This window comes from Diabrotica virgifera, chromosome 2 (genome assembly GCF_917563875.1).
Source record: "Diabrotica virgifera virgifera chromosome 2, PGI_DIABVI_V3a".
Classification (NCBI taxonomy): Eukaryota; Metazoa; Arthropoda; class Insecta; order Coleoptera; family Chrysomelidae; genus Diabrotica; species Diabrotica virgifera.
The window spans coordinates 241,961,692-241,975,483 of NC_065444.1; the positions used below are offsets into that span (position 1 = coordinate 241,961,692).

The following is a 13,792-nucleotide window of genomic DNA, read 5'->3' on the forward strand; positions in this document are numbered from 1 at the left end:
ATATGATTTTTAATATATAAAAAATCTCTTAATTAATGGAGTAGAGCATCATGTTGCTAGTATCAATCCATTGGCATCCAATGTAAGCCAAATTATTTTACAAATTTCACTATGTAGTTAGATCATACATCTTAACCAGTGTTTGGCATTGTGGCTATTTAGCAAGGACAGAGAGTTCACTGATGATGGACTGATAAGTCCAAAAACATTATGAACGTAATCCGTTTGAATTTTTAAAAAAATTTATAATTTTTATTAAATATACCAACTACACTAGGGAGTTTTACTTCATGTTAATTTTAATTATGTCAATGTTTATAGTACTGAATTGTTGTATTTTCATTTAAATTTGAATTAACTTATTTACACGAGGAAGGCAAATAGTCCCAACTCTAGTTATTTTGCCTTTTATCGCGATAGAAAAGAGGTTTGCTTTAATGAGTGCAAAAACTGGAGCCTAGTAGTGTTCGTCAAAAAGTAAGAGAAGCTAGTGCCTCTACAATCAATGGCTCGCAAGTTGTTCTACAATCAACAGCTCGCAAGTTGCCACTCAACCAACGGCTCGCTCGTTTGCCGGTGTAAAAGCCTAGCTGGTAAGGCTTTTTTCGTGTATGGACTTGGTGCAGTGTTAAATGCAGCTGAGGGCCCTCTTGAAGACCAAATGCAGGGATTGAATTGGTAAGTGGACCTCTTTGCGCCTCATTTAATTATTCTATTCCTTTTTTGCTCATGTTTAAGTTTTTTATTGAATCGGTGTCAGAGCTCCTTTAGAAAACAAAGAATCAGCCCCTATTTGAGATCCTAACATCAAAGATCGCACATTTTGGTCACTTCGAACGTGGATATTGTTTTTTGAGGTGTTTTGATAGTCGGTTTTTTAAAGAATTTAAACTTTATTGCTTTTATAATTAATTGTTCAATTATTGTTGGGGTGGCTTGTTTTTCCTCGCTTGTATACAAAATTGCTTGTTAACAATTAATTTTGAATAAGATAATAAAATTTGCATTTTGAAATAACGCCCGAAAAACATTGCGTACAGTTTTTGCTTCTTTTCTTGTCTAGCAGGTAATGTCAATTGGTTGACCTTGAATGGTTTTCAGGTATTCAATACACAGAATTTTGTGAGTTTTCAAATTTTAAAGTCCTCGCCTTTACGGCAGCTTGATAAGGATTCTTGTTTTTTGATAAATTTATTAAGTTTAATTGTTTAGGTCATTAAACTTGAAAATATTAGCTATTTGAATTTATTTATAGTTAAAATTGCGTTCTCTTTATGCCAGTGGCAGCTTGACCAGGGGATCGTTGATTATTTGTATTTTTAATTTTATCGTTGATTACGTTAAACAAATTTTTATTCTTTTTTCTCCATAATGGCTGATTAATTGAAAAAATATACGTTTCAAAGGAGAATGGATGAACGATTTAGAAACGTTATTGCGTTTATCCAATTCTTCTCTTACAGAGGTTCATAAGCAGTCGCTTTTTCGTGTTCGGTACTCAGAGTTAGACGATGTTTTGGAGAGTTTTAACAAAAATCATCAAAACATCGTTACAAATCTTTTGAACTCTGAACCTACGGATGCTCAATTAGATTCTGAGGACATTATTCGTTCCCAATTTTTAAATGATTATTATCAGATCAAGGCTAATTTCGCGGATCTCTTTGAAAATGATGATAATAGTCAAAAAAATGAGCAAAATATCGCCGCTTCGAATGCAGTACAACCTCCTAGTAATGTTCGCTTGCCGCAGTTAGAATTAGTTAAATTTTCCGGTGAGTTTACGTCAGCAATTACTTTTTTTGACTTGTTCGATGCGCTTGTGCACCGTAGACCTAACGTTGATGATACGGAAAAATTAACGTATTTGATTCAAAGTTTAGAAGGGCCTCCTTTAAGGTTAGCTAAATCCTTGCCTTTAGCTAGAGAAAATTATGTTAGGATTTATGATAAATTAAAAAATAGGTATTTAAATAAACGTTTGCGTGCAATGGCACATTGGTGCAAAATTGAAGAAGCTCCCGCAACTATGTTTAAGAATTCTGATAGTTATAGTAATTTAATTGATACCTTTTCGGAAAATTTATCAGCTTTAGAAAATTTGGGTTATAAAATTTCGGATTTTGTGTTAGCTTACAAAATTCTCACCAAGCTTGACGAGGAGACTCACCAACGGTTTGAATTATTACATGGGTCTAGTGAAATGCCTACTTTTATTCAATTATCTGATTTCTTAGAAAGTCAATGCATTTCGTTTGACTCATCCTTGTTGTCGCCTTGTTCTCCCAAGGATTCTAATAGAAAAAATAAATCGCCTTCTAAACACAATGCAAATAAAAATGGTTCTAAAGTCAATAATCGCTATAGTTTTTTTTCGAAGCCTAATACGACGACTTGTTTGTTATGTTCTGCCGATCACCATTTAAAAGATTGTTCTTTATTTTTAAATAAATCTTCTTATGAACGGTACAACGCTTGTAAAAGAATGCGTCTTTGTTTTAAATGTTTAGAAAAACACGATTCTCGTAGTTGTAGTGTCACCTCTCATTGTGGTCATTGTAATTCATCCCACCATAGTCTTTTACATTTTAAAAAGTCTGAAAGTGCCACTCACGGCGCTACTTCTGTTGCTGCCGCTCCGACTACTGCTTCTTCTGATGCTCAGGTTAATACTGGAACATTGAGCTCACATGCTGCATCATTAGGTAGTGTTACCTCAAAAAACTCGAGCGTTTTGTTAGCTACTGCTGTGGTAGAAATTATGGATGGTTGTGGATTGTATCAACCTGTTCGAGCTTTAATTGATGGGGGCAGCATGACCTCTTTTGTATCTCAGTCTTGTATTCGTCAGTTAGGTATTAGACATTCTTCTGCTACCTTATCGGTACAAGGTATTGGTGCTATAAAAAGTACAGTGGTTGGTCGAGTTGATCTTCAGATAAAACCTGTGGATAGAGTGGATCCTATTTTTAATTGTGAGGCGTTTGTGTTGCCAAAAATTTGTGAGGACCTACCCGTTGTTAGTTTGGATGTTGGGCATTGGTCTTATATTGCTAATTTAAAGTTGGCAGATCCTCGGTTTCATCTATCTGGTAAGGTGGACTTATTGCTTGGAGCTGATATCTTTTCTCAGTTATTATTAGAAGGTAAAGTTCAAACTCCTAGAGGTATGCCTGATGCTCTTAATACCGTTTTTGGCTATGTCCTTATGGGTCCCTGTAGTTCGGTTCCTATGACATCTGCCACCTCGTTGTTTTGTCACGTGGATCAAATGTTTTCGTTGGAGGAGTCTGTAAAGCAGTTTTGGAGTTTAGAAACTGTTCCTGAAGTAGAATGTTCAGCTCCTGAAGATATTCTTTGTGAGAAAAATTTTGTTGAGAATGTTTGTCGAGACGGCTCTGGTCGTTATACCGTTGCTCTACCTTTCAGGGAATTATCTCCTGTTTTTCCAGGAATGTTTGAGTTAGCTGTAAATCGTTTTCTTTCCTTAGAAAAAAGGCTTTTGAAAAATCCTAGTGTTTATCAGGAATATTGTACCTTTATGAAAGATTATTTGGATTTGCATCATATGGAGCTTGTGTCAGAAACTTCTCGTCCATTATCTTGTTACTATATTCCTCACCATGCTGTATTAAAACCTGATAGTTTGACTACCAAGTTGCGAGTTGTATTTAATGCTTCTGCTCGAATTGGAAATCAGAATTCTCTTAATCAGTGCTTGTTTACTGGAAAGAAACTACAACAAGATATTTTAACTATTTTATTGGGTTTTCGACTTCATAAATATGTCTTATCCACGGATATTAAGCAGATGTATAGGCAGATACGAGTTGAGAAAAGTCATTGTGATTATCAGAGGATTGTTTTTAGATTCTCTCCTGATGAAGAGTTACAGGAATTTCGGTTATTAACAGTTACTTATGGTGTATCATCAGCTCCTTTTCTTGCTTTAAGGACTTTGTTGCAGCTGAGTGAAGATGAAGGTAGAGAGTTTCCCCTTGCCGCTGAAGTTTTGCGTACGAGTACTTATGTTGACGATATAGTTTGTGGTGGTGATACCTTAGAAATTGCGCTAGATCTTCGGAATGAGTTGATATCCTTGTTATCTCGAGGTCAGTTTGAATTGCGTAAGTGGTCGAGCAATGATATGCGATTATTAGAAGGTTTACCGGAGTCGCATATTGGTAAGAAACCTATTTCTTTTGATGATACTAGTTGTTCGTCACCTCTAAAAATCCTTGGACTTGTATGGAATGCACAGTTGGATTGTTTTTCTTTTGAAGTGACAGCTCTGGACAAATCTTGTACTAAGAGAAGTATGTTGTCTGAATTGGCCCGAGTGTTTGATCCTGTAGGGTTTCTAGCTCCCATGACTTTGTTCACGAAGCACCTTATCCAACGTTTATGGTTGTCCGGAATCGACTGGGATGACTCTCCTCCAGACTCAATTTGTAAAGTTTGGAACCAGTATAAGGAACAACTGTTATCCCTTGCACAGCTTGAAATACCTAGGTGCATGTTCGTGTCCAGGTATATTTGTTGTGAGGTACATGGGTTTTGTGACAGTAGTGAAAAGGGTTATGCCGCTGTTATTTATTTGCGTTTTGTTCTACCAGATGGTCAGGTTTGTGTCTTTTTTGTTTGCGCGAAGTCAAAAGTGGCTCCCATAAGAACTGTAAGCATTCCACGTTTGGAGCTGTCCGCTGCAGTTCTACTATCTAAACTCATGCAGTTTGTAGTTAGAGTATTAGATCCTAAACTTAAAATCGCAAAATTTGTAGCTTGGTCCGATTCTCAGGTAGCTCTAAGTTGGATAAAATCCTCTCCTCATCGTTGGAAAACTTTTGTTTCTAACCGGGTTTCATATATACAGGAACGCCTTTCTCCTAATAGTTGGTTTTATGTTCCTTCTGCTCAGAATCCCGCTGATTTGGCTTCCAGAGGTGTTTTACCTGCTCTAATGTTGGAGCAATCTCATTGGTTTGCAGGTCCTGAGTTTTTGTATAACACCGATCCCATTCCAGACGCTTCCTGTTGCTTTTCTGAGTGTGCTGAAATGTTTGATGAGGAGCGTACGGTAACTTTGGCTTGTGTTAATGATGATAATTTTCTTGAGAATCTATTGAATGACATTTCCGATTTCTCGTTTATACGACGACTTATAGCTTGGATCTTGAGGTTTGCTTGGAATTCAAAATTCCCCAATGATAAGAGAGAAGGTCCCTTAAGTTCAAAGGAACTTTATGAGTCATTGATTATGCTAGTTAAATATACTCAACATCGATATTTTGAAAGGGAGTTCGATGGAAATGTTTTTTCCAAACCTTTGCGAAAGTTGTCCTGCTTTATCGATGATCAAGGAATATTACGGGTTGGAAGTCGTCTTAGATATTTGTCTGTTTCGATTGATAAGAAATTTCCTTGCATCCTACCTCGCGAAAGTCGATTAACTTATTTGCTGATTGATTATTACCATAAACGATACTGTCATGCTGGGCTGCGTACAGTTAGTTTTTTGCTTGCCCAGTCATTTTGAATTTTGTCTCCTAAGCGTGCTATACGCTCGGTTTTGTCAAAATGTATACAGTGTTGGAGGCCCAATCCTAGAAATTACCAACCTCCAATGGGTAACTTACCCCTAGTTAGAATTTCCCAGGTTAAACCCTTCCTGAATTCAGGTATGGATTTTGGTGGACCGTTTTATGTTGTGATGAATCGCTATCGAGGAGCTAAATCTTGTAAGGTGTATCTTTGCCTCTTTGTTTGCATGGCCACCAAAGCTCTTCATTTAGAGTTAGCTAGTGATTTATAGAGTGAGACTTTTCTCTCTGCTTTGCAGCGTTTCATAGCTCGTCGTGGTAGGGTTGATAATTTATATTCTGATCGTGGCAGTAATTTTGTTGGCGCTGCTAAATACCTTAACCTCATGAAAAATGCTGCTTCAAATGAAAATATTTCCTTCCATTTTAATGCTGCATCTGCTGCCCACTTTGGCGGTTTATGGGAGGCGGGAATAAAGTCAGTAAAGACGCACCTAGCTCGCGTTATAGGCGATCAGATCTTGTCATATGAGGAACTAAACACGGTCGTAATTCAGATTGAATCGTATCTTAATTCTAGGCCCTTGACCCCTATAAGTTCTGATCCTAATGATTTGTCAGTTCTAACGCCGGGTCATTTTTTAAATCTAGAACCTCTTTCGGCTGTGTTTGAACCTCTTGATGGAGCGTATATTCCTGCATCTCATTTGATGAGATGGAAGTTAATAAATCAAATGCATAAAACTTTTTTGGAACGCTGGAGCAAAGAATATTTGCATACTTTGCATCAGCGCAGTAAATGGACTTCATCCGATAATTTAAAACCTATCGAACTAGGAACGATGGTCCTTATAAAGGATGATAATATCCCTCCGTCGCAATGGCGTTTGGGACGAATATCCCAAGTATTTCCGGGACAGGATGGAATTATAAGTGTTGCGGATGTTAAGACCACAAAGGGAATTCTTCGACGCCCCCTGGTCAAGCTGTGTCCTCTGCCTATCTAAATAATTCCTTAGTTTTTTTGGTGATCTTGTTATTAGTATGATATTGTTTAATTTTTTTTGGGATTTATTCCAAAGTGCCATGATTTAAGTTATTTTTTTTTTGTTTATTAGCTTGTAATAGTTTTAAAATGCACCATTCAAAGCTGCATTTTGGTGGGGGAGAATGTTGTATTTTCATTTAAATTTGAATTAACTTATTTACACGAGGAAGGCAAATAGTCCCAACTCTAGTTATTTTGCCTTTTATCGCGATAGAAAAGAGGTTTGCTTTAATGAGTGCAAAAACTGGAGCCTAGTAGTGTTCGTCAAAAAGTAAGAGAAGCTAGTGCCTCTACAATCAATGGCTCGCAAGTTGTTCTACAATCAACAGCTCGCAAGTTGCCACTCAACCAACGGCTCGCTCGTTTGCCGGTGTAAAAGCCTAGCTGGTAAGGCTTTTTTCGTGTATGGACTTGGTGCAGTGTTAAATGCAGCTGAGGGCCCTCTTGAAGACCAAATGCAGGGATTGAATTGGTAAGTGGACCTCTTTGCGCCTCATTTAATTATTCTATTCCTTTTTTGCTCATGTTTAAGTTTTTTATTGAATCGGTGTCAGAGCTCCTTTAGAAAACAAAGAATCAGCCCCTATTTGAGATCCTAACATCAAAGATCGCACATTTTGATAATTTAGATAATTTAGATAATTGAATTACCTTTCAAGTGAGCTATCACATAACCTCTATTCTTATTTTCAAAAAAATCATCGATGGCGTCATCACGCCCAGATGGGTGACGTCACTAGTATGATATATATGCCAAAAAGTCGTAATTTAAAAATAAAAATTGACCTGTTTCGGGATTTTTTTCCAGAATTGTCCATTCTCGAGAAAATGAATTAATTCCAACCTTTACGTGCTCACTGTATATTAACTTACAGTGTTTCGAATTTGTTATATTTACCTTATTCCTTAAGTTTTGCGACAATGTTCTGGGAACGTGAGTTGTTGACGTGTTGACGTGACACTACACTACTACTCCAACACAGGTGACACATTGGAAAATAACAACAAATAACAACATCATTTTGTTTTACGCTTATATACCTGCCTGCAACTTTTCTGTTTAAAAACATGCCATGAACTTTTCCACTCACGTTGTCCTCGCAATTATGTCTAAAAGGATTTGTCTTCCACACCGTTATCTCTTAGACACCGGCTTAGAATAAAACATCCAATAGCCATCACTCACCCATCGCCCTCCATACATTTTTCCGGCATAACGGTTATCGTTACCGCCTCAGCTTTAGCTCCGGCATCGCTAACCCTTAAATTTTATCGAAACAACGTCTAAGGCGATGTGATAATTTTCGGTTCGAAGGTGCGAAGCAAGGAGCGATACGGGGCGCGCCTACCGGTCGTTCGGGGGCGGTCAGGGTTAATAGATCCGCTGAATCGTTTTGTCGAGGGCTCCTTGTCGATTTATCAGCAGGTGAAATTTATCTGCCGTTATGTGATACTGGCGAGAAACAGAGGGTCGGGTAATAGGTTTCGGTTTTGGCTTTCGATTTTAAGGGAAAAAGTATTAGGTTCAGGGTAGCGAGATACCATTTTAAACATTCTAAAAAAATCTCGTTAATATAGCAAGTATAAATATTGATTCTTTCTTGTCTAAGTTTTGTACGAATTTCGTTAGAATTTTTAAAAATCTCATCATCATTTCGACAAACTTCTAAAATAATACAACATAAATTATAAATAAGCTAGCCGTGAGCTTTTACCAGTTTTAAATTTTAACGAATTAGAAAAAGTTTTAGCAAAGCGTCTGGAACAGCGTCAAAAATCAGACTGCTATTTATCACCAAATGGGAGTTTTAATGAGTGGAACATGTAGAATATGTGAAATGACAGGAATTATGACAGGTGATAAATAGCAGTATGATTTTGGCATGAGAGTTTAATCTCTGTTCGGAGAGTTTAAGTCTATTCTGTCGGACAAGATAAATGTGCCGTTTTCGTGGTCTGACCGTTCCAAATTTTAACCTGTTCCACAATTAAAACTGCCCATGTTCCAGTGTTCCCATATATCAAAGTTTATCCGACTAGATACCCTTAAGCTATTAACAAATTTTCAGTTTGCTATTAATCAACTTTTTTTTCATACGCGGGATCCAGACCTAATATATCTGACCACGGAAAGCAAAAAAAATAAGGGCTGCAAGACAAGAGAAATAAAAGTATTAAGATCAATAGCGAGGCATACAAAACAACAGAAGTAAACGCGAACAATGCAAAAGTCAAAATATTAACAGGTTGATAAAAGCAAGAAAAAAAAAACTGGAACGAACGTTTCTTCTTAACGTGCCCCATCAAGTTCCCTTGACGTTGGCGATTAACTTGGCAAAACTGTCTCTGTCTCCAGCTATTCTAAATAGTTGTTCTGCTTTCTTGATTCCTGTCCACTCCCTGATATTCTTCAACCAAGAGGCCTGCTTTCTACCAATTCCTCTGCGTCCTTCGATTTTACCCATCACAGTAAGTTGAGGAATATTATACCGACATCCCTTACTACGTGTCCAAAATAGGCCATCTTTCTATATTTGATGTTATCAAGCAGCTCGCGGGCAGCATTTGCTCTGTTAAGGACGGCCACATTTGTCAGCATAGCCGTCCATGGTATTTTCAGTGTACGTCTGTGCAGCCATATTTCAAAGGCCTCCAAACGAATAATCGTGGATATTTTTATTGTCCATGCTTCGACACCATACAAGAGGACTGACCAAATGTGACATTTAATCATGCGCTTTCGAAGTTGAAGTTGCAAGTTATCATTACAGAAGAATGACCTCATTTTTAAAAATGTCGTGCGGGCTATCTCGATTCTATATTTTATGTCTTTATCTGGATCTATTTGTTCAGTAATATGGCAACCAAGATATTTAAAACAGGGTACTCGCATGCGACCAGATAGATAAACTAGCAAACATCAGTAAAAACAATAAGCTGTATTGGGACCGTGCAAGTTCGAAAGAGCGACACCTTGTTTCATAGCTCAGCAACATTTTTAGCACTTTTAATTATATTGGCCAATTATATTAGTCCTCGTTGCTGGATAATTGTTAAGGCCGTAGCCCAAAAAAATTATAAGAACAAAAAGTAAGACTGAGTAAGACTGTTTATGGTAGGGGAGCAAAGTATGCTAAATGTGCAGTCACTCGAGCGCTTTGGGGACCTATTGGGTTGTGAAGAGTAGGTCCTAAAACCAAAAAAAGTTAAGTAAAGTTTTCCATTTTAGGGGGCGCTTGCCATTTTTTATTTTAATTTTTCATTTCCAACAATCGTTTTTTCCGACTATAACGCCATCTATCCATAATTCGAAAAAATGTTTTGAATAAAAGTTACTTATTTTTACGTAAGGAATCCAAATCTGCAAGAAAAAATGGGGGCTCCTATTTAAGATTTTAAAGTAACCGCCCACCCCACTCCCGTGGGGGGTTGTGTTTGATGCCATCCGATAGATTTTTCAAAAATATTAAATAAGTGTACTTTACAGTTTTTCGATCTGATGTTCATTTCGCGAAATATCGCGGGATTCGTATTTAAAATATTAAATTTGCCCCCCACCCCTCTCCGTGGGAAGTCGTGTTTGGTATCATTCGATAGATTTTTAAAAAATATTGAGCACATATTTTTTAGTTTTTCGATCTGTCATTCATTTCGCGAAATATTCGCTTTTTTCTTGTGAAACTTTGGGGCTCACCCATTTCCTTACGCCCTGTCCAAATCGTCAGATTTTTTAAATATACACTCTCTTGCATGTACTTAACTTACCTTATCTTAATCTGACAATTTCGAGTTTTTTTAAGGATAGATTTTTTTTTTCGGGCCCCCCTTAACGAACTCCCCTGTGTTAAGACCCAATATATGGTAGAGGTACATCTGCAGTGTACCAGGTTTCTCCCCATATGATAATCTGACGCGCTCGAGTAACTGCAAAAATCCCCGCTTGGGCTCCCCTACCATTATGTTATTAAAAGGTAAACAATTGTTTGTAGTAAATAAAATTAATTAATAAAATGCCGTACTACAAGCAAAATTCAATTAAATAAATTTACTTTTATATAATAATTGCATATAATATCAATATTGTGAAGCAACATATATAATTTTTCTAACAATAAAACACTGAAAACGTTTGTCTTCTATACTTCCACAAAATGTGTTATAACTATGTGACTACAGCTGTTTCGGCAGAGTGCCTTTCTCAAGTGATTTAGTTTACTATAGGTTTGCCTTTTTAAAGTCTTTAACTGAAGAGGTTGAGGAGTGGGAGCTATTTGTTGGGTTGAGGTATTCATCATCCCATCCTACACAACACAAATTAGCAGCCTACCATTGCATGATACACAGACTGACAGAAATTCCCATGTCAAAAAATAACTTTGAAATAGAACTGAACATCATTAACAAATAGCAGTAAACAATGGCTATAACAAACAAACAATTAATAAAATTTTAAAGCAAAACTCCATAAGAAAGCCCTGAAATTAGTCTATCCACCAGCACAGAAAAAACCCAGTACCTTCTGCTCTATCACATATACTGGCAAGATGACAACAAAAATAGCCAGATACATAAAAAAGAAAGGAATAACACTAGCTTTCAGAACTAACAACAACTTAAGTAAATATATTAAGAACAATAAGAACCGAAAGTGAAAACAACTACAGGTAGTGTCTACAAACTAACTTGTGGTGACTGTCCGAAAACTTACATTAGTCAAACGGGCAGAACCTCTGACAAACGAATGGCAGAACACAAAAGGGCTTTCAATAATAGAAAAACAGGCACTTCTACGTACGCACTTCACCTTCTAGATCATAATCATTCTTTTAATGAAAAGTTTGAGTTTCAAATTCTGTATATTCAAAAGAAAGGTCTTAAGCTATCTTTATTAGAATCTATGGAAATTAATAAATAAAAAAACAAACAGATAGAATTCTGAATAACCAACTCGAGACAAAGAGCTCCCCACTTTTCAGTTAAAAACTTTAAAAAGGCAAACCCATAGTAAACTAAATCACTTGAGAAAGGCACTCTGCCGAAACAGCTGTAGTCACATATTTATAATAAATTTTGTGGAAGTATATAAAACAAACGTTTTCAGTGTTTTATTGTTAGATAAAATGAACTTCCATCATGTAACGGTCAAATCCATCAATTATATATTTTTCTTCTTCAATGACAGTAGATATGAAATATACGTCAATTTGACAATATCAATTGATAACATGGATTATTTAAGAGAGTTGCAATATTTCTACGCTATTCGCGTACGATCGTTTCTCGTTATCCACTCCTAGTACTTGCACACGGCGAATAGCAGAAGACCCGTTGGAAGGACGCCGAAAAGGTGGAAAGAAAATGTACAGTCATCAACAACTGAAACAGAATAAGAGGCAAACAGGAGTAATCCTAGTCGCGCGAAGAAGAAGAAGAAAAAGTATTATATTGCTTACTTTTTCTTACGTAAAATTTCATTAGGTGGCCCCGAAAATATCCAATCAAAAAAATTTTGCAAAGAATATTATTATTATGACGTATGTATTTGTATTGAAAATGGTGGATGTTTTAGTATAAAAAATGGCGAATGCATTATACTTATTTACAATTGGGTGGGCCGAAAAAAACTTTTTATTCTATTTCGTGTTGCTATACCGCGGAAAAGTTGCTACTAGGATAGAGTTTTAAATTACAAAAATAATTTTTCAAATTGGATGATATCTTCCAGTCGCGCATTGGTCGTAAAATTTAAAAAAAAATTGGTTGTTTTTGAAATTTTTATTGCATTTTTATTCCAATTCAGTTGTTTTTTTTTATTTAAGTCTTATGCCTGGCATATGAAAAGTACGGCCGTTAAATTGGTTTTATATTATTAAAAGCGTTGTGTTTTCAAAGATAAAAATAGCAAAAAACAATATTTTTTAATATTTCATGGACGATGCGCGACCGGAATATGTCAATATATCTTTTTCTCTTTGCTTTATTTTAATCCTGACCCCTTAAGGAAAAATGTACGCGGTATAGCAAAACGGGATAAAATATTTTTGTGTTTTTAAAAAAATTTCAAAAACAACCAGTTTTTCAAATTTTACGACCAATGCGCGACCGGAAGATATCAATCAATTTAAAAAATTCTATTTGTAATTTAAACTTTATCCTAGTAGCAACTTTTCCACGGTATAGTACCACGAAATAAAAAAAAAAAGTTTTTTTCGGCCCACCCTAGTGTACAATATTTCGAAATGAGACAAAAATATAATTGATATGAAATGATGTTAATCTAAACTGACAAAATCCTATTAGAAAGACTTGTGGTCAATCAACGATACAAACCAAACCGTATTATTTAGTACTTAATATAAAAGCTTTTACTATACATTAGTTGTCTTTTATCCGAAACCATTATTTGCACATCCGGTCAACCTCACCATTCCATCCTGTTTTTAGCTAATGGACGCTGCATTACCTGTTAAAAATAATAAACCAACTCTGACTATCAAACATTATCATTTATGTAACAAGAGATAATTTATGTACATTTATGCAACATTTTAGTTTGGTAAATTGCGATAATCGTCGCTAGTATCGAGATTTATTTCAAAAGTGCATTTTGATGAACGTTTTAATGGAAAATCTCTATGAAAATCTCTATTTACTATTGATGGGTGTGCGTTTAGCTATGTCTATCCTCTGCATGATATTTCAGTAAATTGCTTTTGTTGTTTGCGTTGTTTTAAATAACAGATGAGGGAGTACTACGGTGAAAAATAGAAGTGCATAAATATTTTTGTTAAAATGCAATTAAACAAACATGTAAAAGATACATTGCAATGAAACTAAAGCGTGTATAACGCATTCACTGTTCTTCCGTTCTTTGTATACATGGTGGGGCATTAGTGTGACAAAGTCCAGTTACTCGTTTGTCGTAAGAGATATGAAAAAAAGTTATTTAGGTAAAAGTTGGGGCACATACAGTACCATAACTCAAAAATATTTTCAAATACACAGGGGCGTCCGTATTGACAGGGTGACACAAACTTATGTTTTTTTAATGGATCACCATGTATATTTTTACATTTTTGGATTCTCCTCAATATTTACTTTCTTAAAATATAGGGTTTTGTAATATTATATGAGGTAGTTTAAAGGTATTTACGTTTTTTTATCAATTTCGTAGCAACATTTACACCCTGTAGAATTGTAGTGA

General features: G+C 35.9%; 1 protein-coding gene across 1 annotated transcript in view; it reads left to right on the forward strand.

Moving 5' to 3' along the window:
* The window catches only part of LOC126880952 (uncharacterized), a 67,916-nt gene that overhangs the window by 4,422 nt on the left and 49,702 nt on the right, over positions 1-13,792 (forward strand). The window contains exons 2-4 of the mRNA XM_050645033.1: positions 1,466-3,579; positions 3,871-4,546; positions 4,874-5,219. Of these exons, the coding sequence (XP_050500990.1) occupies positions 1,466-3,579; positions 3,871-4,546; positions 4,874-5,219 (3,136 nt within the window). The remainder of the gene's footprint in view (positions 1-1,465; positions 3,580-3,870; positions 4,547-4,873; positions 5,220-13,792) is intronic.